We start from the raw sequence: 25,949 nt of genomic DNA, 5'->3' as shown, positions 1-25,949 counted from the left end.
TGTGTGTGAGATGGAGAGAGAGCAGAGAGAGAAGTCTGTGATATGTATATGGGTGTGTGTGTATATATAGAAGCTTTTCATCAGTTTCCTTAGTGACTGGCTGTGACTGAGACTGTACTCCGCTCTGCAGAAAGGCAGACGACTGAGGGAGAATAAGGCAGCACTTGCCGTGGAAATTTTTCACTGCACTTAACATTTCATTGATTCTTATTACGAGGAGATCATTGACTAGAGTTTTAATTCTAGGAGTGAGTCCTATTGGAAAATCTATTGCCTGCTTCTTGATTTTAATTTCACTTTGGTAATTTCTGATGGATCTCAAAAGGAGAGTCACTTTTGAAATGTGTGACTCTGAAAACGTCATAAAAGAGACTTTGAGGAAATGTTTTACTTGTATTGTGTATGCGTCAGCAATGAGGTGGTGTGTTTACTACAAGCACAAATGTTTCAGTTGATTTTGATATCTGTAAAAGATAAAGTTGGAATATCTGCTTTCAAGCACACTTTGGAAGTTTTGGTGTCATTCTCAAGATTAAGGTGTGCAAAATAAAGAACATTTCTTTATAATTTCATGCTATACACATACAGTCCATCAGTGTTAAAGAAGAGGTGGCAGAGCAAGTTTCAGGGTCAGAGACAATAAAACATGGATTTTGCAGAAGAAGTGACACTAAAGTTGTGATAGTTTGGATGGTTAGTGATGGTCTCCAGTTGTTATTCACAGGGAGCAGAGATAGAACAGCTGAAAAAACGACACATGCTGAGAAAGCTCACAAATCACAATGCAAAAAGTAAAAAATTCTCCCAGCTAAATCTGTCGTCTCTTTGTGCTCATTGTCTGTCCTCCGCTTTGTCTCTGTCATCCTGCTTTCACTTGACAGCGGATTGTAAACAAACCCACAAATGAATTATGATTAAATGCAGAGAGGCACCAATTAGCTGCCAGGGCAACAGACAAGTGTTGCTGTGCTGTTGAGGTCACTTGACAAAACAAATACACAGTTTTGTCTGCCAAATCGCTATTGTTTATAAACGAGTGCATTGTTAACATAAACAGCAGCAACATCAGCAGACCAAAAGAACACAAGAAGTCAATCTGCACCAACAGAAAGCGCAAGAGAGGAAACTTCATAGAAGGTTGCTGCTTGATTGATTGGTCTTTGATGACATTCTGTTTCTGAAAACATAGCAGCTCTTGTACTTACTACCTTTTGAAAAAAAATAACACAAAGATTTCTCATTTTGAATGATCTCTCGGTCCACTTTGCCACGCTCACAGTAAACGTTGAAAAGTCTCTGGAACATTGGATTGATATCAAGCTGACAGGAAGACCAACCAACACAAACAGGATGTCTGTCTTTTTAGTGCATGTTTAGACCCACTAGGTCTTGTGGGATTCATTATAATTTTCTGTATATGTGTGTGTATATGTGTGTGTGTGTGTGTGTGTGTTTGCATCTTATGAGTGCATGCTCATTTCTTCCCTGTGCGTGCTACATCTCTTAGCATTGAGGAGCACATTTCATCTATATTTACTTCCAAACGGTCTTTTAACTAGGTCAGCTAACTAACGGAAATAGACTGCTTTGCACTGGTAATCAGTTGTGCCATCTAGTGGGCAAAACCAGGAACTGCAGCCTTGTTGAATCTGAGCATAAAAGCCTGCTGGATCTGAAAAAGAGGAGAAACAAACAGTGGTTTTGAGCTTTCCTGTGTTTATTATTGATCTTATTCTCAGGGCTGCACCTTGAGGTTATAGACGCATATGAGTGTGTGTGTGTATGCATATATGTGAGGGTGGATTTAGTGATGTTTATATGTGAGTGTGTGTGTGTGTTTTTATGTATGAGCAAACATAGTTTAATCAAAGTGTTAATTGAGGGAAAAATAAATAATGCAGATTTGAATAAATTGCTATTATTAACCAAGCAAAAAAAGCCCAAATTCACTCATGCCTGCTTTTCTCACTTTTACAAAGCCACAATGTGAATATTTTCTGATTTCTTGTAGGTCAACAATAACCAATAAACTGCCTTTAACATGACATCATACTTGCAGCTCTACATACAAGCATATCTGTGTGTGTAGATGAGTTTTCCATGTGTCACTCTTTCATGTACTCTCCGTCTCTCTCTCTCTCTCTAATCTCTACTGCTCACTCTCTCCCTCCCCCTTTATCTCTCCTACACTCTCCCTCTCTGCCCTTCTCACTGTAACACCCTCCCACCCTCTCTCTCTCTCTCTCTCTCTCCCCCTCTCTCTCGGTTTCTTTCTCTGCTTGTAAGCGGTCTCTGGGCGTGCAGCCAGCTGGCGTGTGTGTGTTTTTTGAATGAATACCTGATGAAGTTGGACGAGCGAACCGTGGGAGGGGCCCAGTGTGTGTTAGTGTGTGTGTGTGTGTGTGTTAGTGTAGGGCAGACAGTGTGAGAGCTCTGGCTCGCATTCAGCCCCTTGCATAATACACGTTGGAGCTCTGCATGCGGGACTCCCTCCCTGTGGGCGTGTGCAAGTGTGTGTGTGTGTGTGTGTGTGTGTGTGTGTGATCACCTGAGTGCTGGATGTCAGTGGTAGTGAGGGAGCTTCCTGCCTCGCTGTCAAGATTTAGGAGAGGGCTGTGTATGTGAGTGTTTGCGGTGTGTGTTTTCGTAGGAGAGGGGGGGTGTAAGAGAGAGCGAGCGAGCGAGAAAGGCCGAGAGCAGTTTGTAGCACACTGAGAATCTGCTTGGGATTTTCCGCTTGAGGTCGAGGGGGGAGACGGAGAAAGACTTGGGGTGCTTTACGAGCAGGAGAGGAGAGGAGTTGAGGGAGCAAAAAGGAATGAGAAGGGGAGAGAAAGCATGCTGCTGCAGAAGTGGGCTACTCCTGCTACCCCGGTAAGTACACTTAACACAGTTTTGAATGAAGAGTGTGTGTGTGGGAAGCAAGAGAGAGTCAGTCTGTGTGTCCCGAACACTTGTGTTGTTGTACCACAGTATGTCATTGCATACTGCGTCTGCCCTAGTTTTTCCTACAAACGTTGTTGCTCCTTTCTTCCACTCGGTCGACGTCCTGAAGCGTTTTCCCATCTTCTCTTCTCTTCTCTTCTCTTCTCTTCTCTTCTCTTCTCTTCTCTTCTCTTCTCTTCTCTTCTCTTCTCTTCTCTTCTCTTCTCTTCTCTTCTCACATTTTTCTAATTCTCCTTCTTCTATCGGTTCCCTCTGGCTGCCTGTCTGTCTTTCTGTCTTTCTGTCTGTCTTTCTGTCTGTCTGTCTGTCTACCCCCCCCCCTTCCTCCAGCCAACCTCAGGGTTGTTGAGGGGTGAGAAAGTGCAAGTCATGCAACACTGCCTAGGTGTTTGTTTTCTGAAAGAGACTCTCTCTTTTTCTCACAGTCGTTTGTTTCTCTCCATCGCCGTGTCTCTTTATTTTTGTAACTCCTAACCACTCTTTCTCTCTCTCTCTCTCTCTCGCTCTTCCTTCTCTTTTTCTCAGCCTCCCCTCCCTCCCTCTCTCCCTCCTCTCTCCCCCTCTGCCTCTCTAACTCCCTGTCTCCATCTGTCAATAGCAGATCCTCCATTACTCCCTCACTCTCTGACCATACTCCTGTATGTGTGTGTTTGTTATTGTTTGTGTGTAATTACTGGTAGAGAATGACAGTGAATAAAGTGGCAGCCTTGTCAAAGTTCCCAGCCTGGCATTGGTCCCTGTAGTGTGCACACATATGCAAGCGCACACGCACAAACACACACACACACACACACACACACACACACACGCATATGCACACATGCAAACTCACACCCACACTAATAAAAAACCACATAGACAAAACAGCTACAGAGAGGCACAGATAAAGAAATAGAGAAGTAGAGAGAGACTGAGAAGTATAAGCCTGCAGCAACACTGTACTTTCCAGTTGAACTATATTTAGCGGTGAGATAACACATCACGTTGGACTTATCCCTTTGATCGTGATTATGATTATGACTGGGCAATCATGCACACACAGACTTAAATGCACATGTACCCCATGCTCGCCAGTTTCTACATCGCTGCTGACATTTGTTTGTATGCTCCTGCACAAAAAGTAGTTACATGTTGGTTATATGACTGTCAAAACAGTATGAAGATGCTGTTTTGGATTTAATTATCTGGTATACTTAAATTCTGAAATTTACCCAAGAATAGGAACATTTTCAAATGTGAAATACAAACAAATATAGTGATTAATGACACTGATGTCTTAATGAAACTGATTCTTCTTTAAATCCTGAGATGAAGTTGTTTTAAATGGAGTTTAAGTTGACTTTGTTCACAAACTGTATAGTGATGGAGTTTGGGTTAGAGAGTTAGGGCTACTTCATGTCCTTATTACCACTAAAGATTTAATAATGTTGTAGTGACCACAGGGGAATGTTCTACATCCAGATCAGATGTTTAGACAGAAAAAACGTCAGTCGTTTCGTTAACCTGCATGTTGCCGAGATATCAGATCTTTGTCTGCACCGATCAGACACAACATTTAAACCACTGACAGATGACGTATAATCTTGGTCATCTCCTTACAATGTAGTGCTCTGCAGGAAAACATTGGTTCCTGGCATTAATGTGGATGTTACTTTGACACATATCACCTACCTAAACATTATTTCAGACCTCCTCAGCACCAGCAGCATCCCCCAGCGGGGCAATACTCCTGGGTACACCTCCAAAACTGCAGAGGAATGCCAGAACAAAAGCCTAAGGCAATGATCTGTCCTCTAAACTCTCCTGATCATAATCTGATGGAGCATCCGGGGGATCTGCAGGAACAAGCCTGATCCACGGAGGCTCCACTCTGTAACCCACAGGACATAAAGCATCCACTGCCAACGTCCTGGTGCCAAACAGAACACCTTCAAAGGTCCTGTGCCCATGGTCTGTTGTATCAGAGCTGAACCTACCTACAGGAAGGTGGTTTTAAGGTTGTGACTGATCAGAGAACATCTGGAGCATCAGTCAGAGAGACAAAAGAGAGAAGAACCGTGCAGAGAACAGAAATGTAAGTTTTGGTAAAGGCTTCTGTGACTGCAAAACCTAACAAATTTTACCATCTTGGAACATGTCACAGAATTGACTACTGGAACCCATACTTAGAACCAGACCTTTTTATTTATGTCTCATCATATGCAACGTTACTAAAAATATATACAGATGGGTGACACATTTTCAGAAAAACTAGCATTATGGTCATAATAGCCAGTGGAGAGTGCCATGTTTGGGATATATAGACAGGTGACAAATTAAACGAGAAACAATATAAAGTGTCTTAGTAATGTATTGGACCACCATGTGCAACAGCTTCACTTTAGCTGGGCATTGATTCCCAAATTCTCTGGAAATCAAATGGAGGGAAAAAACTAAATTCTTGCAAAAGATACTCCAAAACCAAACCAGCAAAATACTCCCAACAGCTTAACAGAATCGCCAAATCTCCTCACTGTAAGGGTAAAGCGTCCAGGTTTTTCCTTTAATATGTCTGAAGTTTTTAGAGGCATCCTGGACAGATTTGGTGAAGTCTTTTAGTGTCTATACTCTATGCAGTACTGTCCAGAGGTTTGTCATGTCACCATCAGTCTCTATATACACAGTTTTCCAAGGTACATGGAGATTTGCCACAGTTCATCTCAGTGTCTTCTTCCTCTTTTTGTGATCTCAGCCTAGCTTTATAATGCAAATGTCAGGGCTCTGACCATACACTCTGTTGCAGGACTCCTTGTTCTTTTTTATCGCTGCAGATAGTTGGTTTCTTTATTACTCTGGCTGTACTGCATGTTTGGGGTGGTTCAGGTTGTGAGTCAGTTTGAGACTCTTTCAGTTTAGCATATGTCAGAGGTCTCATTGATCTTTGTATTGTGTGATGGATCACAATGAACATCTTAAGTGGCTGAAAGTTTTGCACCATATGTTTCACTGAGTTTTACACATTTAGTTCAGACAAATTTATTATCTCAGGCTTGTTTGTATGGAGTGTATTGGCTGTTTGGTGACGGTTAGGAAGGATCTCAGTTGCTTAGAGATCTACAATATAACTTTAAAAGCCAGTGTTTGTATCTTTGAGTGTAAACACTTTGTAATTGTGGTATTAAACTAGCATGGTGGCCATATAACTGCAGCACTGGCGCCATAACCACAAAGCACTCCATTACTGCTTGCGTAAAACATGAAGGGTTTATAAATTATAGATTATCATTTAAGGTTAGTCCTCAGCAGATGAATGTAAGTCAATGTAATGTCTTCTGAAATGTAGAAAACATGACGGTGTGGGACATAGAGAACATAAACGTGAAAGACTTCTTGCCCACAACACATGCACCCACACACACACACACACACACACACACACACACACAGTTTTAGGTGAAGGTGGATCATTGTGTTTGTGGATGTGTGTGAAAAAGACACTAAAGCACATGGAGGGCAGGCGACTCGGGTTACAGGTCATCTGATATCCACACACCCACAGTGACACACAAACTCACGCTTGCAAGCTCAGCAAGATTCAGGTGACTTAGCTTTTCAGTGAATGTGTGTTTGAGTGTCAGTTTCAGTGAAGCAATACTCTCTCTTTTTGCAATGTAGGTCAGTCGAGCCTGCCTCTCTTTCTCTCCCCCTCTCCTTTCATGTCTCCCATGCATCTTAATCCTCTCCTCACTCTCATACTCCTGCTATTCAATCTTCCTCACCTTCCTGTCTCTGTTTATCACTTCCTCACATTCCTCTGGTAACCCTCCTCGGTCTCCTCCCTCATTAGTTGTCGTGTAGATTTCTTTTTCTTTCACTTTAAGATACCAAAGGTGCTAGGAAGGGGTTTACAGCGAGCATGACTCCTTCTTCCTACTCCTTTTTTGCACTTTGAACATTTCTGTCTCTCTGTTTTACTCTCTCACTAACACTGCAGGATAAATAGAAAAGACCCAAGCGTGAAAGTTCAGTTTCATCCCAAGGGAGTCATGTGTTTGTATATGTGTGTATTTGTGCCTCACCCTCCGTTCCTGCAGTATTTTAGTCAAATCGCTATATTTCTGTGTTGTATAATCTCCCATATTGTATAACTCAGTCTTAATGCAAGATGACAAACCACTGTATGGGCAGGAAATGTTTAGTAGCTGCACACTTGTTACACATGCTGATTGTAACATCACTGTATACCATTAGTGCACACCGTGCATATAATATTTCTCTTAGAGTTTCCAACAACTGTTTTCACATGCCAGAGTGAATTGTCAGAATTGACGTGCCTCACTGTGAAGATAAAAGCTCTCGTACATGGCAGTGCGAACAGATCTGTGGCTGGATGTACCGACACTGTCAGTGCTTGATGTGACAGCTGATATGAAATGTCTCTGATCTGAGATGTCTCAGACACGTAACATTCCTCTTATCTCAAAGTTTTAATTTGAACAAGAGCTTGTTGAATACAAGTATTAAGTCTTTTTTTTCTTCTTAACCTACTGTATAACCATTTTGTGATGCAGAATAAACAGTGCGGTGAATGAGGAGGTTTGGTTTTGTAGACATTCAGTTAAGTAGATTAATGCGAAAAGGATGCCAGGAGACAAGAAGCAAATACTTTGAGAGACAGAAGATTAAGAAAATGATACCATTTAAATGGTAGAACGATAACTGAGAATGGAGCTATGTAGTAGGAGAGGTGGGCAGGCTGAGGCAGGAGAGTTGAGTGGAGGTGGAGTGACGGAGGAAAAGCAGGGAGAGGCAGAGAAAAGTGCATCTTAGTGCTAAAAGCTCACCGATCAACAGTACCTCTCAACACACCTCTGAGTCATGCCTGCTTGATTGAACAGATGGTGTGTACTTGAACAAGTGCGTGTGTGTGTGTGTGTGTGTGTGTGCGCTCATTGCCATAAAACAAAGCCCGTGTGTGTCTGTGTGTGTTTGTATGTGTGTGTCTGTGGCTGCTTTTGTACTTTATGTGCATGTAAATTTGCATGTGTGTTTACTCCTACGCCTGTCTCTGCAGTAGAGTTGTAGTAGCACTGCGACACTTCTTAAATCACAGGAATCTGCTGGAGATGCAAGATGTCCCTCGTCCTACAGATCGTGGACACGCACGCACACACACACACACACACACACACACACACACACACGCACACGCACGCACGCACACGCACAAAGTATATACAAGCTGTGCGTGCTGTTGCTGTCACTCTGCAGGAATTAGCAAGTGAGGCCGAGAAAGCCTTGGAGGTTTTGACCCATTCATTACTGTTGAGAGATTAAATCTTTTGTGTCTTGGCAGCTCCATACATCAGATAATCAGACCCATCAGTAAAAGAAGATGACTCTTTTTACATTAGTAGAATGTGAAAAGAGTCGTAGTTTTGTATTTAATGAAGATTCTAGACCAGACATACAAATATTGTGTCCTGCTTTTACATCTTTCTGATCTGTGTATTCAGATCTTTCTTGCCCACAAGGTAATGATATCAAACAAGGCTTTTAATGTTATGTCAAGACACTTTTACTATGGAGATAAGTTTTCTGTGTCTGAGCTATAAGCTCTAAGAAAAATGACCTTTTAATAAAGAATTGATATTGATATTGCCTTTCTTCTCTGAATCATATTGTATTGAACCTCTGAACTCCAGGCAGTTAGTGGGTGTTTTGTGCTCCAGTCACATTTACATATACTGTGGGTTCATCTTGCACTGCAATAAAAAGTCCTGCACCTTTAACAGCACTACCGTGGCTAGAAGCAGAAATGACTCAAAAAGTGTTTTGTGCAGTATGTAAGTGCCAAAAATAATAAAGAAAAAAAAGAAAGGTTGAATTTCCTTGCATGAATTGATGAAAAAAATACCTGTACCCAACATGTTCAACATTTTTCTGTTTCCCGCAAGTGTTACCAATACTAGGAAAACTGAACTCTACATACTATAGATATCTCACTGTTTACATTTTTGATTTGCTTCCAAACTATCTTCTCTGTAGGAACACAGCCTGCACTTCAGCAGAAAAGTCCCAGATTTTTATTTTGTCACCAGCCGTTTGTTGGTTGTGCCAAAGAGCACAGAATTTTTAGTTAGGCAAGAATCTGGTTAGAGCAAGGAGTTTATTTTTGAAAAATTTTCAATGAGAAATTTACAATAAAGTGATTTTGATGAAACATTTAAAGTTTTGATTTAGTTATGTTTTCCTAACAGAATTACATGTTGCACATTATTAGTTCAAGGACCATCATGAAGTTGTTCGACTTCTTGCCAATATACTGCCCACTGCTGGAGTCAGCTCCTCATGAAACTTTTATCTGCCTTAGATATAGTGTTCTGCTGTACTTTTACTAAAGTTGTCTATGTTGATTGTTCGTGTTTTTAGTGTTTTTCTTTCGCTTGTTTTGCCTTGCTTTTGGTTAATGCCATCACTTAGGTTGTGATTTTAGTTACTATTCTGCTGCAGACTTGCTCATATTTTTCTAAATTTGTAACGCGCAAATTTCACAGTTACAGGAAAGAGTGATAATTGAAACTCACTGACTTTGCAAAATGAAAAAAATAAATTGCTGTTCTGCCCTGCTGTGCATGTGAAGCCCAACTTTATAATGAGTCAGTCTACTCAGGCTACTTTGAAGTGTCGCTTAGCTGGACAAATGTACAACACATGTCAATGTATACTCTTTAGTGCACTCTTTAGTGTGTGTGTGTGTGTGTGTGTGTGTGTGTGTGTGTGTGTGTGTGTGTGTGTGTGTGTGTGTGTGTGTGTGTGTGAAAAGTTGTGCTGTGTTTCAAGAAAAGAACGTGTCAGCATAATTGAATATGCCCAGGTGTCAGTGAGTAAGCAAGTGGTGTGTTCCTAGGTGTGTGCATGTGTGTGTGTGCATGTGTCTGTGTGCGTGTGGGTGTGTGTGCGTGTGTGTGTGTGGGTGCGAGTGTATGTGTGCGTGTGTGTGTGTGTGTGTGGGTGTATGTGTGTGCTTGCATGTGCTTGAAATACATTATGTATGAGATTCACACCAAGCTTTCCATCTTTCGCAGTAGGGGGGTCCTCGCTGACAGATGGCGCACACACATACACACACACACATGTGGTAAACACACACACACACATGCTTAATTATATACAGCACTGCTAGCAATCAGTTGTGCAAGTACAGCAGTTGCTTTGAACTTCAGAATATTAGTATTATTATTGGAACTGCTTTCAATTATTGACAGATTTATTTGTCATCAGTTCCTTTGGAATCTCATTGTTGTGTGTTTTACATAAACTACAAATTAGCTCAGTTGTCTTGTGCTATTGTGACAACATGTAACCCACATTTTTACTCAACTTGTTGCAGTGTATCCTACTGTCAGCTCTTTGTCTATTTCATTATATCTGTTACATTTATTGTATTGTACTTGATGACCTCCTGAATTTTTTGTTGCAACACTTAAATTTCCAGCTTTGCTTTGTCCTTCAGAACATCTCTATGCACTGAGTTCACTGTTCACTAGTAAAATGGGGTTTTTTTTCATTGCAGAGCATTCTTGCATAAGTTCATGGTCTCTCTTTTTTCGGATAGGTTCATGGTCTGTTTGTGGAACTTTGTGTGAGTAAACGTATTACTCGTACATTTCACTTCGTGGAGCCTTTTGTTGGGCTCCTACATAACACAATCTATTGATGTAATATTTTGCTGGCACATAGAGCTCCTCTACGCCTTGCTTTTCATTCTCATGCACTCTGTTGAAAATCTGTTGCGGTCCACATCACAATGCTTGAATTGAATTTGCACCACGCTGAGAAACATAATCTTTGGTAGTTGAAGTTGCTGTTTTGCTCAGAGACAGTATTAACACTTTTATATATCAGGAGCGCTCCTTTGTGCCTGTGTACCCCTGGCATAGTGTGTATTTCATTGTCATTGATAAACAGTCAGCTGATGCTCTCATGTAGCCTTAGAAACAGGAATTTATGAGAGGTTGTCATTTTAGTTGCCGCCTTTTGAAATTATATTATCAATAACCTCAAATTTGTATGTATTTACCAATTCATCTGTTTGACAGCCACACCTTTTCTGACAATCTGCGTTTCTCTCTTCCACAGGATTGTGCTGCGTGTGGGCAGACTTTCTTTTGCAGGGAAATGATTCCACATGAAGTGCAACGCACTCGACCCCCCATCGTCCTCTGCGGCAGCAGCAGGTGTGACGGCGTGACACTCTCCCCTACCACACTGAGCTCTCCCCTCAGCCGCTAAAGATCCCTGGACGGAAGAGACGCCCTACCCCTCCCCTCTAACCACCCCTCCATATCTTCATCTCCATCTTTAATCCTCCCTCACCTGCTTGTTAGGGCCTGGATTTTCTTTGTTATCAAGAAAAAGACCTGATAATCAGCGGCCTTGGGTGAACTGGATAGAGGGAAAAAAAGACAAGATTGGGAAGGTTAATTTATAGCTAATTAATGTGAAACAAAGGACAAAACATCAAAAGTGAGAAAAGGAGAAAGGAAAGTGAGAAAGAAAGTCAAAGAGCGAGGGAACAAAAAGAAAGAAAAAGCTATTGTCCAAAACTTAAGGGAAGACAAAGCAAGTACAGTTGAGGGACGTGAGGTGAAGTCAGAATGAAGTCCAACCAGGAACGCAGTAATGAATGTCTGCCCCCAAAGAAGAGGGAGATCCCCTCAAGTACGTTACCTTCAGAAAATCGCTCCCCGACCATCCCACCTGCCAGCGACAACCAGCGCACAGAGAACATGGCCTGGCTTGCCAGTGTGGCTGGTGGGAATGAGAGCAGTGTGGGTGCACACCGTAGCTTCAGCCAGTCTGATGGGCCCCAGTATAAATCCTCCTCCTCCATATTAGACTCTTCATCCTCCTCTTCCTCACTGAGGCTAGTCTCGTCCCTTCCTACAGTGTACACATCCCCCCTGTCACAGTCCACAGTTGGAGGAACTGTCCATTACACCCAACTGCCTCCCAATCTGCAGTTTATAGCCTCACCCTACACTGCTCCATACACCGGCTACATCTCCCCTCAACTGCTTCCACCTCCTCCTCCACCTCCCCCCCTCTCCTCCTCCTCGTCTTTGGCTGCACAGAGACCCTCACACACAGAGACAGCTTCTGCTCCTTCGCAGGCCTCCAAACAGGACCAGCAGCGAGCATCGGCAGGGCGTACCTCCATGCTTCCTCCTACAGACCCCGTCCCACACCATGTTCAAATGTCAACATCCCCACGGACTGTGCCGTCGCCTCACCACCAAGGAGGCACTCACCTTCCATCCCAGTCACTGCATCCCCACCATACTTTGGGGCACAGCATGTCCCAGGTTGTGGTGCAGTATACGGACGGACTCATCAGGAAGGAGGAAGTTGGCTCCAGACCCAGAGAGCTCCACAATGGAGAGCTGGAAAGGGGCCGGCGGTTTGGGGTGTCCCCTGAGTCCAGCCTCTCCAAGTCAGGGAGCAAATCACGGGATGTCACTTCCTCTTTGTCTTCCTATGAGGCCCGCCATCTGGTTCTGCCATCAGATTACTCTACTCATGATCCCTCAGGGTTGAGAACCTCTGTCATGTTAATGCCCAACAACCACGGGGACCACCAGCTGGTACCGCCCAGAGCCAGCCCTGAGAAGCTAACAACTTCTGCCCCCGCACACCTGGAGAAAGGTGGTATCATCCTGGGCAAACCTGTCAATCGCGCACCATCTTCATCCAACACCACCTCGTCTTTCACGTTTCCACCCCCACTTAGTGTAGACAGCCTGAAAGCTGCTGTCAACACGCTGTCACCCCAGACCGTCATCCAGACCACCCACAATGCTACAGAGACACTGTCAATGGGGCTGCCTTCCACCAGTATCTACCCTCAGCCACCTATTATTGGTTACATTGCAGGGGGGAGTGGAAGCACCTACCACAACAGCCTACAACAACACTTACTCATTCCAGGCACTCAACCGGTCATCATCCCTGTTAGTGGAGGTGGAGTCCCCACCTTGGAGCCTGTAGCCTCCCACATTACATCATCTACCCAAGGCACACCTTTTCCTACGACACTCCCACACACATATATCGCTGCCACTGCCCCTAAAGGAGAAACTCTGGAAACCCGCAGCAGCTCGTATCACCAGGATGCTTCGAGTGCAATGGTCCAAGCCCAGCTTCATCTTCCCATTGGTCCTTCTCCTCCGGGGCTGGTTGAGCCTTCTGCTCCTCCTCCCCCCTCCAGTGCCGTGGTGCCCCCCTCACTCCCGCCATATTTCATCAAGGGTTCCATCATCCAGCTTGCTGATGGCGAGCTGAAACGCGTGGAGGACCTGAAGACGGAGGACTTCATCCAGAGTGCCGAGATCAGCAGTGAACTGAAGATCGACTCGTCCACAGTGGAGCGCATTGAAGGGAGCCACACCTCACCCAACTTTGCAGTGGTTCAGTTCTCCGTTGGTGAGCACCGTTCACAGGTGAGAAAAAATCAGAAACCTTTATTGAAGACTGTTCTGAAGATCGGTATATTGTCTCATAACAATTAGCAACTGATTAGCCTTGCTTAGCATAAAGGCTTCCTGTAGTCTCATGTAATTGCTCAGCAACCTTCTAATAACAATAAGACTCCAGGACTTCACCGCTTCCTACCAAGAACTAGTCCTTCACGCAACCCCCAGAAAGCAATGACCTTGTTTTTTACTGCATTTTTTGTAAGAATTAACAAACCAAATATAATATGTACTTTAGGGTTGCAGAATTTTCTTAAACTTAAGACAGAGCCAAATTAGCGAGGCTAAGCTATTCAACTTTAGCTTCATAAAACAACATAACATTGGTGTTAAACTTACAAAACGTAAAAAAGTGCATTTCCCAAAATGAATAAATATGCCTTTAAGTGCTTTATCAAAGGCTCTTTGAGTTTGTTAGGCCAAATAATTCATTTTTGGTCATTTACATTTATTAACCACTTGTTCATGCACTTATTTGAATTCTTGATTTACAATGTGAATTACATTAGAGTTAGAATAAATGTTCAGTTCTATGATCATGTGTGCGTAGCCCTCTCACTGGCTTTACCATTAGTTGAAGGGTGGCCAGACTTAAGTCTAAGGTGGCCACCCAGAGCCACCCCTGGGGTCTGCCCCTGGAAAAATGACAAAACCACATACCACGTGAATCTGTTGCCAGGCTGAACATTTCACTTGTGGTTTTCATCCGTGAACCTGAATGATGACTTTTAACACGATCTGCAAGAAGGCTTTTATGTATATTCTTAGCTGGTGATGTTAATGTTGAATGACAAGTGTTGAGCTGCTTCCATATTAATTACTCTATTATCATGAATCTCACAGGACTCAGCTATTCCCTTTGTAATTAAGTGCAATGTACCAGCATGGCAGTCATGTAACAGGCATGTTCTGATTATGAGCGTTAGAGAAGTTCAAAGGGTTGAGTGCTGGAATCTGCTCATCAGGTTGCCTTAATTATTCAGTAAAACCAGGAACATATATAGAGAGGTACAGTACAGCAGCACATTGCCTCTGCTTTATGTAATACCCTGTGTGTTTGAAGTCCAAACAATTACATTACAATTCATTGGTATGTTTTATGATATGTGAGTACCTGAAGTACTAATTTATGACTATAGATGTGTAAAATATTAATACCATCCCATCAAAACTGCTGACTTTTTAAAACATATTTGAACAAGTAAATGCGTCATCCTCGTCAAAACAGTCCCTGCACATAATGCTGTTTGAACAACACCACAAGGATAATTAGCTTTTTTAAAATCATTTATTCAACAAAAATATTTAAAGATGTAATATTCTTCTGAGGTAAAATAAACATGCCCTCAGAGGTTAGCATTACCACTCTTCAATGCACTTCCTTCAGTTGTAATGTGTTTGGCAGTTTCCTTGCATGTTGTGCCCATTTCAAAACCCACTACTCCATTTCAAGAGGACTGGACTATTCCAAAACCCTCAATTTCTACTTTTTGAGATTCCTGGGCGGATTTGCCAGTATGCTTCGATCATCATCCGGTTGAAAGGTCAACTTCTGGTTTAACTTCAACTTTCAGACAGATGCCGTCACATTATGTTCAATCAGTCTTTGATATGATCCAGAATTTATGTTCAGTCAATGACAAGCTGCCCAGTTCCTGAGGCCCAAACCAGAACATTTCCACCTCCATTCTTCAAAGCTGGTGATGAAGCTGACTTTGGTGTTCAACAAACATGTCTACTGTTACTGTGGCAAAACTACTTTATCTGTAATTGCTCTGTCCAGAGCACATTCTAAAAGCCCTGCTGGTCTTTGCCCGTATGTTCATTGGCAAACTGTAGTTTCCCTCTAATGTTCTTTTTGGACAGCAAAGGCTTTTTCCTGGCACGCCTCCCATGCAAGTCGTATTTGTGCAATCTCCTTTGGATTGTACACACAGCACTTACAGAGTTAACAGCAGACTCTTTGATGAAATTTTGGGCTTCATTGGACTTATTTTTGCACTTAACCATGTGCTCTTGGATAAACTCCGGGACAAACTGGCAGTCGTTTGAAATCGACACCCCTTGCAGATGATTTTCCTTAAAATTTTCTCATTTAAGTTGTTCATCTTTTAGAACCCTTGGCACATTCTTAGGCATCAACAACCTTTGTTTTTCTGAAGGTCTTAGAGAGCTCTTTAGATCTTTTCATTTGAATAGCAAAATGAATTAACACAGCATAAGGAATCATTTACACCTAATCTGGAACCCCTGATTCTAACTATGTGTATTTGACAGTGTGATAATCGTAAGACTACAAGATATTAGTTTAATGTGTCATTTGTTTGAGAATATCACCTTTATCTGTAGGCGCCGTTTGAAAGAGGATCAAAGTTTTTTTTTTGTTCAAATATGCTCAGAAAAAGTTTATAATTTTCATGGGATTTACTTATTTTTCCCCATGTACGCTTACTTTACATGTTTCCACATAACATTTTTTTACTGTCATACAGAATTCTCACTCTTTTGTAGCTTGGATCTCTCAGTAATCTTTTAACATCTAAAATTAAGCCACAATTTATCTTCCAATTTAGTGTCTCTCCAGCTTCTTCAAATACACTCATGCACGCACATGCATCCTTCTCAGTGTCTTTGAGGGTCTGCATTAAAGCCAGTTAATCTATTTCATCTGTCCATGCTGTGACTCGTCCGCCCACACAGCGCATCTCGAACCATCTCGAACCATCTCTTCCACCCGCGGCTGCTCTTTGATACTGTGCCCCACAAAAGCTGACCATCTTTCAAAGACTTATCTTCCTCTCTTGTACTCCCTCAGTCCCTCTTCTTACTTCTTTTTTTTTTCTTGAGAGGTGGTAGCAGCTTTGAGTCCACACTCAGAAAACTTACTCTGAGAAGTCAAAAATTATATAATACGGGAGGGAAAATATTGCCTGACGTTTGCTTTGACAGGGTGCTTGATACATCTTACACTTGCATCGTTCTTGACATTGTTCTTTTTCATACTCACGTCCTCCCTGCTCTTCTTGTTCAGCCTACCCTCCCTTTGTAAACTCAGCTTTTCATCTCCATCTTTGTAACTTCCTCCACTTCCACCTCCTCATTCTCTCTGCAATATTGCAAATATTCCTTCACTTCATCTTCTTTCTCCTCAGGCATAGTTTTTCCCATCGCTCTTTCGATCATATCAGAAAACCTCCCCTCCTTCTGTCTGCCATATCTTCTTTCTGTCTCACATACAAATGATAATGCAGCCTATAATCAGTGCTTTAAGTAAAGCTTGTAATGCAGAAGGTGGAGGAAAAAATCCCTCTCTTTGCATAAATGTATTCATCCTTTTGGTTTTGCATAGGAGATATGGAAAAGTTCCTTTCCTGGTCCTATTTCAGCAGAATGTCTAACAAATGATGAGCTGAAGCTCTTTGTTCTTGTTTGTGCATTGACCTGTATCTATGATAATTATATTATTTCATGTTATATTAAAATAGTGGACCAGACTTTCACTTGATAAACATTAAAAAATTACAAAGATTTTATATTTATTACTGAGAGAATTTTACAGTATTTTCAAATGACTTCTCAGGAGTTTTAAGGGTTTTGGGTTTCAAGCTGTGACACTACTCCAAGGTGAACATTTTGCTATTAAATGCTAAAAGCCTCCATAATGTTTTTCAGACAGCACAGCAGGACGGTGCTAACATCGTCTTAACAAGAAAAATGATGAGAAAGTTGCTGGTTTTTACTCTGACTGTGGCCATTTAATGTTATAAACCAATAAGTCAGCAGGATCTCCCAAAATCACTTTGAAGATTAAATTATTTGTTGTACTTTTAACATACCAGAGAATTTGAGATTTGTCTGTGCCATTGTCATTATTTTTTTGCTTAAGGTTGCTGCTAACAAGTTTTTTTTTTTTTGTTTTTTTTTTTAATCAAACATTTTCCTGAAAGGAATTTAAGGCAATGACAATGTCATCAGGATTTTTCTGTGTCCAGTCTGGTCTGGGATCTTGTCAGATAAAATTTTCTGTATGTCTCTGCAGTGATTTTCTCTTTGCTTGAACATATTTTCTGAAAGTATAATCTGTTGCGCTTTCAGTTCTATCAATTTCATATCTTTCCATTACGTACAACTGTTTATACAGGCTGAGTAGTAACGGTTAATTAGGCTTTAGGCACCCCTTTAAAACACAACCTGGCCAGACAAAGTTACACAAAATGTTTAAATGTCTTTTTGTTTCCTTGGTTCCCTCTCATCCAGGTGAGTGTGGAGGTCTTGTTGGAGTACCCCTTCTTCGTCTTTGGCCAAGGCTGGTCTTCATGCTGCCCGGATCGGACCACCCAGCTCCTGGAGCTGCCTTGCACCAAGCTTTCTGTGGGCGACGTTTGTATTTCACTCACCCTCAAGAACCTGAGGAATGGATCTCTGAAGAAGACTCAACCTTTGGAGCCAGCCACCCATGTGTCTGTCCCACCCCCCGGCCACGGGCACCTCAAACCCCCCAGAGCTGTCTCAGACGCTCCCCAGAGCTGCAGTGGAGGAAGCTCCAGGCACAGAGAGCGGGAGAATGGCGTCAGCCAGCGAGGGAGCGGTGAAAGTGGGAATGGGAGTGGAGGAGCCTCCAACATAGAAAACGGGGATGTCATGTTTGGGGAAAGAGGGTCTGTTTCTAAAGGTCAGGGTGCCAGTGGCAAAGACACTGGCTCTGTTAAACCATCAGGAGGCAGGAAGCGAAGATGGTCAGCGCCTGAGGGGCGAAAAGTAGAAAAATCAGAGGAGGAGCCACCTCTGACCCTGCCCAAACCTTCCTTCATCCCTCAAGAGGTGAAAATCAGCATTGAGGGAAGGTCAAATATTGGCAAGTGAAGGCTAGCAGGACTGTTAATAACCCTTGGGATTTTAAAAATATACATAAAAGGATTCTCCAAAAAAACATGAATGCCCACATTAATGTTTCATTTGTCTTGGTTTTGTTTTCTGTTTTTTTTTCTATCTTGAATACTGTACTGTAGAGGTAAACTTACCCTACATGCTATCACCTTACATTAAGTAGTTTATAACACATTTTTTATAGATGGATTTAATATCACATGAGCAATCGGTGCCGTTTTGGTGGTTTTCATGAGATGACTTATGGTGAGCGACTTGTGAAGTGTGCTAAATGTTTCTTGGTGGCTCTGTGGCACATGGGCACAATGCTTGATGGCTCTGCTTGGCCCGCCACATTACACAATATATAAATTTCAAACTGAATTAGTTCCCGGTTGGCCTCTTGACAGTGATTTCTGCTACTGGACAGCAACACTTTCCCACCACCACTTGCAACACTAGTGGTATAATTGTCAGCTGATCCTGAGCATGAAGGATTTGTGAGTAAATCATGAAATATTTCCTTATTAATTCAGTGCAGGAGTTGGAAAAACGTCCATGTCTTTAATGCAACTGTATCATGTGATATTCACTATGTCATCAGTGTGTGCCGGACCTGAACCAGATGTCATCAGGTAGCGCCAGTGTGCCACACAACAGAGAGGGAACAACACTTACTCTGCTCAGTTTGATGACAGTGGAGTCTTTACTTTCATCTTTAGCATTTTCATTTTTTTTAACCCCTTGTCTCCTAGCTCACCAGATAATTGTTTTCACTGATTGTCAAGAACCTTAATCAGAGGTCATGTAGTCCTAAATTGAGCCTAGGTGGGTCGATGTATAAATGTGGGATACCCTAACCTATTACGTAAAGTGCAGACACACTGGGTTGGTGAACTTCACTTTAAGAAAATGTCAAGCGGAAGGTTGCATACAATCCTCTTCATTATTTTTGATGAATTACTTTATATTTTTTTTATCCAGAAAAGCTGTGTGAGAGGAACCGAGAGAATCTGCACGTCAGCTCTGAGAGGGTCAGGATGTTTCAAAGCACTTAACACACCTGTCACACTCACCATACAGCCAACAAGTTTTTTGTTGTCTCTTTATTTACACAGTACTGTATGTTTTAAGATTTTTTTTTTTTTTAGACAATGGTAGAAAGTAGCAACAGCACTTTGGAAAGCTTTTTGAAAAAGTGAAGGGGTCGTTTGGTAACGTGGGAGCAGATGTGCCATGGAATCACAAAGCAAGGGATGAATGTGACAGGTATTGGAGAAAAAAATCAGTTAGTAGATAGTGAAGGGAAAATAAATATGGAGATAAAAATGAGTTAGAAATACGGTGGTTTTCAGCACGTGCACTACATGACGTCAGTCAGCCATGCAAAACGTAGGGAAAAGTGTCGGAATGTGTTTGGAAAGTTTGGCATAAAGACTAACAAGAAAAGGGCTTTGAAATATCCCAGTGATGTTCTGTACTGAGACTGAGAGCAATGATTAGAAGCTCACGCCACAGAATCGTGAAGGTCATCATATATTTGTAATGTGTGTATGTGTGTGTCTGTGTGTGTGATGGTGGTCTGTGTCTGTCCATATACACACACATGCTTGCACAGACACAAAACTGTACAGATGAACCCTAGAATGACCTATAATATGTACTGTATTTGTCGATATGCATTTAGTTGACTGCAGATGCAAATATTTAGGTGCATATTGTCCCTACTGCAAAGACACTAGTGGATTCACATTGGATTAATGCACACTGCTAACAGTACAGGTGTACAGAAAGTGCTCTGTGGTGTGTTTGTGTATAGACGGGAGTTTGTATAGGAGTGTATGTGTACTGTGTATAGGAAAAAGGATATACTCATTTGATACATAGACAATGCTAAATGTCCAGTGTTTCTACTTGGAGTCTTTACTTAAGAGAATCTTGCAATTTGCACATGAGGAGGAGGGAGTTAGTTGGAGACATGACTTTTGACCACCCTGTCCTGAAACAAGCCCTAGACCACGTAACACACTGGAGGAGAGCAGGGTTTTTTTCTTCCTCAACAGGCACTTACCACATTGTAGAGGAAACGTTTCTACATCAGCACAGTTAAGGTCAAATTACATTGAGTTACGATGAACACATGCTGAGCTTTAGAGCAGAATTTTAACACGTGCCTGCCTACTGAATTTAATTAAAGATGAACCATTTCTGTTGTTGTTCAAGGAGACTCTCTCCCTGCTGTTGAAACCGGGGTGTCCAGTGAACGGGGCCTGTGCTTAGCAAGCCAAAACCCTACATCACTAAGATATAGCAGTTACCTCTACAGATGTGCTTGCTTGGTTGGCCTGACATTTACATCTTTAAAGAAGCTGGGTTGGAGGTTATTTCACCCTCACAGGATCTAACTTTATGTATAAAAGTCCAGGTTCTGTCCTTTTACTGAGCTTGGCTATTTAGATGTAGTGTGTACAACCTGTTGATCCTTAGACCTACTGATTGTACTAAATGCAACATGTGATCAAGAAGTTCCAGGAGTGCAACTGTAATTGGCAAAAAAAGCATGCATGATTTGAATTTGGCCACTATTCCCTTTGAAGTAGTCGCCTTGTGCAGCGATACACAGCTCCCGGTGCTCCTGCTATGTTTGGAGCGAATTCCTAAAGACTCAATACGGTGCATCAGGTCGGGCTTCAGCATGTCTAGAAGTCCCATCTCATCTGCAACACAAGTTTAACTTAAATTTAATTTCAGGAAGGGGAAAAAGTCACAGGGATTCAAATCTGACGAGCAGGTGGGGGGGGGCAGTGACAGGGTGATGGCAGGACGGATGTGTACTGAGATGGATGAGAGATTGGTGGTTGAGTAAGGGGGCAGATAAGGATTGTGAGTGAATGAAAAGACCCCAAACAAGATTTGAAAATACTTTTTTTTTTTATAATAAAACAGGGTTCTCAGATCAACGCCACCACAGTAGTGCATTTTTATTTCTTCCTTTCCCTATTGAAACGTCATGTTCATCAGTAGTAGAAACAGCAGTAGTGTGTGCATGTTTTGCAGTCTGTGTGTGTGTGTGTGTGTGTGTGTGTGTGTGTGTGTGTGTGTGTGTGTGTGTGTGTGTGTGTGCGCCTGTGTTTTCTACATGTATGTACATGTCCATTTTTAAGTGTTTGTCCAGCCTCCTTACCAACAAATGAGAAAGCAGAACCACAACATCCAAACAGACCTGTCAGCCACTCAAACCATCCAAACTTTTATTGTTCATCAGGTAGAACATTCAAAAAAATAAAAAATAAAAAAAAAATCAGCCAAAGCCAAATGATGCTGTTGTTGCTTTGGTTACTGTAAAAAGCAATAGTACAACTATATTCAGGCACTCTCCTAGTGTTTGAGTGGGGCATACACTCAGTCACAGAGTGAATCCACTCAAATTCTCTGCAATAAACATTTAATAATGATCCTCCAGCATTGCAACCAAAACAACTCTTTCTGCCCATAGAGAAAATCCAATTCTGTCATCTACTGGAAAATGTTTTTCAATGCTCAGATACCTGAACTTGCTTTTATTAACACTATTCCCCTCATGAAGTACATTTCAATCAGTAGAAAATGCAGTTGCAACACCAGTTGCTAGTTTTTCAGGGAAGTATCTCATATATGCAGTAACTGAAGATAACCCCACAAAACCTCCTTTTGCCCCGGCTGGTCGGTCAGGAACTCTGTTGTTACGCTGAAGTGACCAGCAGGTGTTCTGACTCCGCCCAGCTCTGCCTCGTTGCCACGACTCCCGTAGTGACCTCGTTAACTTTGCGTCAGGTACCCAATCATAGCCAGCCAGCCTCACAAGCACCTCCTCCTGAGGCGAAGCAGTCAGTTAACCCTTAACAACCGTTAGCTACCTTTCAGTGTGGCCTGACCTGGATATCACAGAACCGGCCTCTAGCTGCCTGTTCCCCTCAGTAGCGTCGTCTTTCGACAGTCAGTCCCCTATTCACAAACTAACCCCTGCAGGCCATTTTGATTCTACTTTAGTGGGAAATGCAAGCTTAATTACAGATTCAGACACAAATCAATCGACACATTCTACATGCAGAATGAGGGAGCAGCAAATCACAGCAAGGTTTCAGTATTTTTCGAGGGTTAAGTGTAATTTTGATTTCAAGAAATGATCCCAAGTTCAACCACACCTTGAAACATACCACAATGTGCAATACATACACTTTGTCCCCCTCCCCTCCTTCAGCGTGCCAAGTGTATGTAGCATAGTCCGACTCCAGCGTCTCATCCTCGTTAGTGGCTTGTGTGTTTTATTGTCTGATGTGTGTCACATCTGTAAAACAAGAGTCAGGATGTTTGTGAAGAGAAACAAAGAGTTTTCCTGTAACTCTCTTTCCCTTTTTTTTTTTGTCCTTGCGGCCTTCCTAAATTTTACCGTGTGAGTCTGCACCATGTGTCGTGTGTGTACTTGTGTGCACCTGGTGTTCAAACGCGTGTGAGTGTGTTAGGGTTTAAGTGAAATGTGTGTGATGTGTGTGTGTGTGTGTAGCAGAGTGTTTTCTCCTCTAATTGTCTGTGAGATCATAAACCCTGACCCTCAACGGTTCACGGTGAGACCCACAGGAAAAACAAAACCTCATTGCTAGTGGGGACCACTTTTTTTTGTAAAAAAGCAAAAGAAAAAAAAGAGTAAAAAAAAAATAAAAAGACAACCAACCAACAGAGATGCACATGTAAGTAGATGTAAAAGACTTGATAATGTTTCAGCACTTTCTAATCCCAGGACAGGCTCAGTCTAACCCCTCTGTCTCAGACTGAAGCCCGTCCTGGGGGTAACATTCATTCAAAAACAGACAGAGAGAATGAGAATGGGGGGAAAATAAGGGGTGAATATTGATGACTAAGATGGCTCAAGTTTTTGCACATCACCTTGCCGTAACCTTGTGTTTATCTGTCTGTGCTCCATCTCACTTGGCGCCCGGCGCGTTCTTGGGTCCAACGGGCCGAGGTGTTAGGTGATTCCTTGGTTCTTTTCTACTGGGAAAAAAAAAAAACCTTTCTCATGGAAAGCATCCCTACTTTTGTTGTGTTAAGGTTTGTTTGAAATCTTTTCCGCCCTACACTGACCAGGCTGTGCTGTTAATTCGTTATGGTCACATTTTGAGTTGTAATTAGGCCGATGTGTTTGTCAGGAGTCGGCACGGCTCGGTTTGGGTGTGAGGTGTGAAAACGGCAAACCTTTGCTTTGTTTGCATTATCTTTGGTGCAGGAGCTTTTTTTCTGTTTTCAGTCTCCTTGTAGCACTCAATATTATGTCAGGGGACTTAAAACTACAGTATGTAGAGAATGTGTCATTGTTGAGTTTTTATGACAAGCTTCCTCGCTGGAGGAGCACTGCTAATGTCAACTTTTTTCTTTTTTTTATTAAATTGGCTTCTTGCACAACTTGACAAATAAAATGAATGTTGGTGTGTGAGCTTTGACTTTTTGATCAGAAAAAAAGGCATGTGTGCTCTTTGTTTCGTGATGTTTGTACTTTCGTTTTTGCAAAAAGGATGTGTTTTTTGGCACTTTGTTGTGTTTTAAAAGTGAACAGAATTCGATCAGGATTCCACTTGTTTTTTTTTTCCATTAATTTTGTTTTCTTTTTTTGTATGATGTCTCGTCAATGTCCATAGCGCTGGATAACCAACTCAGGCAGAAAGAAAAAAAAAACTTGTAGAGGCCCACTTAACAGTTTAGTTTCACCCCAAATCAGTTTGCATAGTGGGCTGTTTGATATGGGTTATAAGATATGTAAATTTATTACATATAATTTGATATTTGATTGATGATTAACAAATGTCATTATTGATGATTAACTATAAACTATTATTATGATATTCTGTGTATTATGCTGGAGATGGCTTGGATTACTCTTCAGTGTACTGAACGTCTCTGGTCTGCCTCTCTGTGCACAGCGACAAACACTTTCAGCAGAGGACAGGCTGTTTGGTTCCTGACCTCTGACCCCGCCCACTGCCACGGAGGAGGTGGAGCTTCGTCTGTCAGCTGTGGTTCAGTCCATTCCTCCCCCCTGCTCTGAACGCTCAGCCCTGAGGCTCGCAGCCAGTCTGTCAGGGTGTTTCTCTGCTAAACTAAACTGAAACTTACTGGCCTCTGAGACGGTGGCAGAGAACTTGGACATCAGCACAGACCTGCACAGACAGTCTGGCCTGCAGGGGCGGGGGGCGGCAGCAGTTCCCAGCCAACTTGTTTGTACTATATCGTACTCACCAAGTCCCTGTGTCTCACCACCCCTTTCCTCTATAGCAACAGAGAAACCCTGTTGGTGTATGTATTTGACATCTGTACAAATGCACCTCTTTGAAAAAGAAAATGAAACCTTGACATATCTGGAATAAAATGACAATTTGTGTCTTTATTTGAACAGCAGCACGCAAATACACAACCCCATGCACAGCTAAGTATTCATATACTGCATGGAATTCCACATTTAGCATTAGCTTTGACAGTTTTCTTCTATTTTTGTTTTTTTCACTGAAGGTTCTGAGTGAGACCTGCTGCCTTTCTCTGTTGAGTTTCCGTGTTCTCTCTGTGCCTTTGTGGGTTTTCTCTGGGTTCTCCAGCTTCCTCCCACAGTCTCTGGTCTGTGGTGGGTTTATTATTGTTTCTGAATTCACCATTTGTGTGTGTTTACCCTGTGATCGACTGATGACTGGTCCAGAGTGTGTCCTGGGATAGGTCTCCTCCAACCCTCTACGCTGGAGAGTCCACAGGATAAAGTGAGTGTTGCTGATGAATAGATGACTTGACTGAGCAGTGGAATTGAGCTGATAACAGCCCCCTCTAGTGGCAGCATTATATAGGACAAGGCTGCTCTGCATTTAGGAGAGAGGAAATTCTTGGAAGAAAAGTTAGAATGTGATGGAAATTCTGTTGCCTTTCTAATCATTCCCATGCTTCAGTAATCTTTGACTTTCGTTTTCTAGTCTGAACTCGTGCTACTGAAATAACAAAGCTATGAGAAAATATGTTAAATTATATTGTATATGACGCTGAGGACATGAAGTTTTCAGGTTTTTACAAGTATACGGTATATGTTTCAGCTTATGGGTCACTGCACTACAAGAACAGGAGACTATTTTTGATTTTGACACAGTAGAAACGGTGTGTATTTTCTGTGCAATTTAAGTTTCATTCTCTTTCAGTATGTTCTTCATCACCTCATGCCGCCAGGAGAAACGGCAACAGTTCCAACATGGCTATCAGAAACGTTCCAGAAGTTTGTACGTCGTACTCTTCTCACAGTTGGATGTCTTTCTATGTCGTTACCAGTTTGAATCTGAGATTAAGCAATTTAGATGTAAAATTAAAGTTCAATCACTAAAAAGCAAACAGACACAGTTTATTATCAGAAAAGAGGAAACAGATCAACCCCTCTACATTTAGCTTCTTCTTTCTGTCTTCCTTGTTGTAAACAGACAAACTGCTCTTTAAAGTCCCATACGCACTTAAGTTTGGAGTTTTTAATAGAGTTTATCGTATCATTACTTTGCGTCAACATCTTTGGCTTAAAGTTCGAGAGAGCAACTCCTCAGTGCAGCAGAAATATTCATACGTCCTTGA

At 42.1% G+C, this 25,949-nt stretch overlaps 1 protein-coding gene across 6 annotated transcripts in view; it reads left to right on the top strand.

Moving 5' to 3' along the window:
* atxn1a (ataxin 1a) overlaps nucleotides 1–24,726 on the top strand; it is a 105,503-nt gene extending 80,777 nt beyond the window's left edge. For 5 of the 6 annotated variants that reach the window (XM_035947499.2, XM_055018096.1, XM_023268753.3 and 2 more), the window contains 2 exons: nucleotides 11,068–13,427; nucleotides 17,718–24,726. In XM_035947499.2, coding sequence (XP_035803392.2) covers nucleotides 11,586–13,427; nucleotides 17,718–18,323 — 2,448 coding nt within the window. In that variant the 5' untranslated portion in view covers nucleotides 11,068–11,585 and the 3' untranslated portion in view covers nucleotides 18,324–24,726. Of the gene's footprint in view, nucleotides 1–2,535; nucleotides 2,875–11,067; nucleotides 13,428–17,717 lie in introns of those variants that run through there. The other variant, XM_023268756.3, reaches the window with a different exon arrangement.
* Nucleotides 24,727–25,949: the final 1,223 nt, after the last annotated feature.

This window comes from Amphiprion ocellaris, chromosome 15, assembly GCF_022539595.1.
Source record: "Amphiprion ocellaris isolate individual 3 ecotype Okinawa chromosome 15, ASM2253959v1, whole genome shotgun sequence".
Taxonomy (NCBI): Eukaryota; Metazoa; Chordata; class Actinopteri; family Pomacentridae; genus Amphiprion; species Amphiprion ocellaris.
The sequence above is the reverse complement of the archived record's forward strand: the minus strand, read 5'-3'. Positions and strand labels throughout refer to the sequence as shown.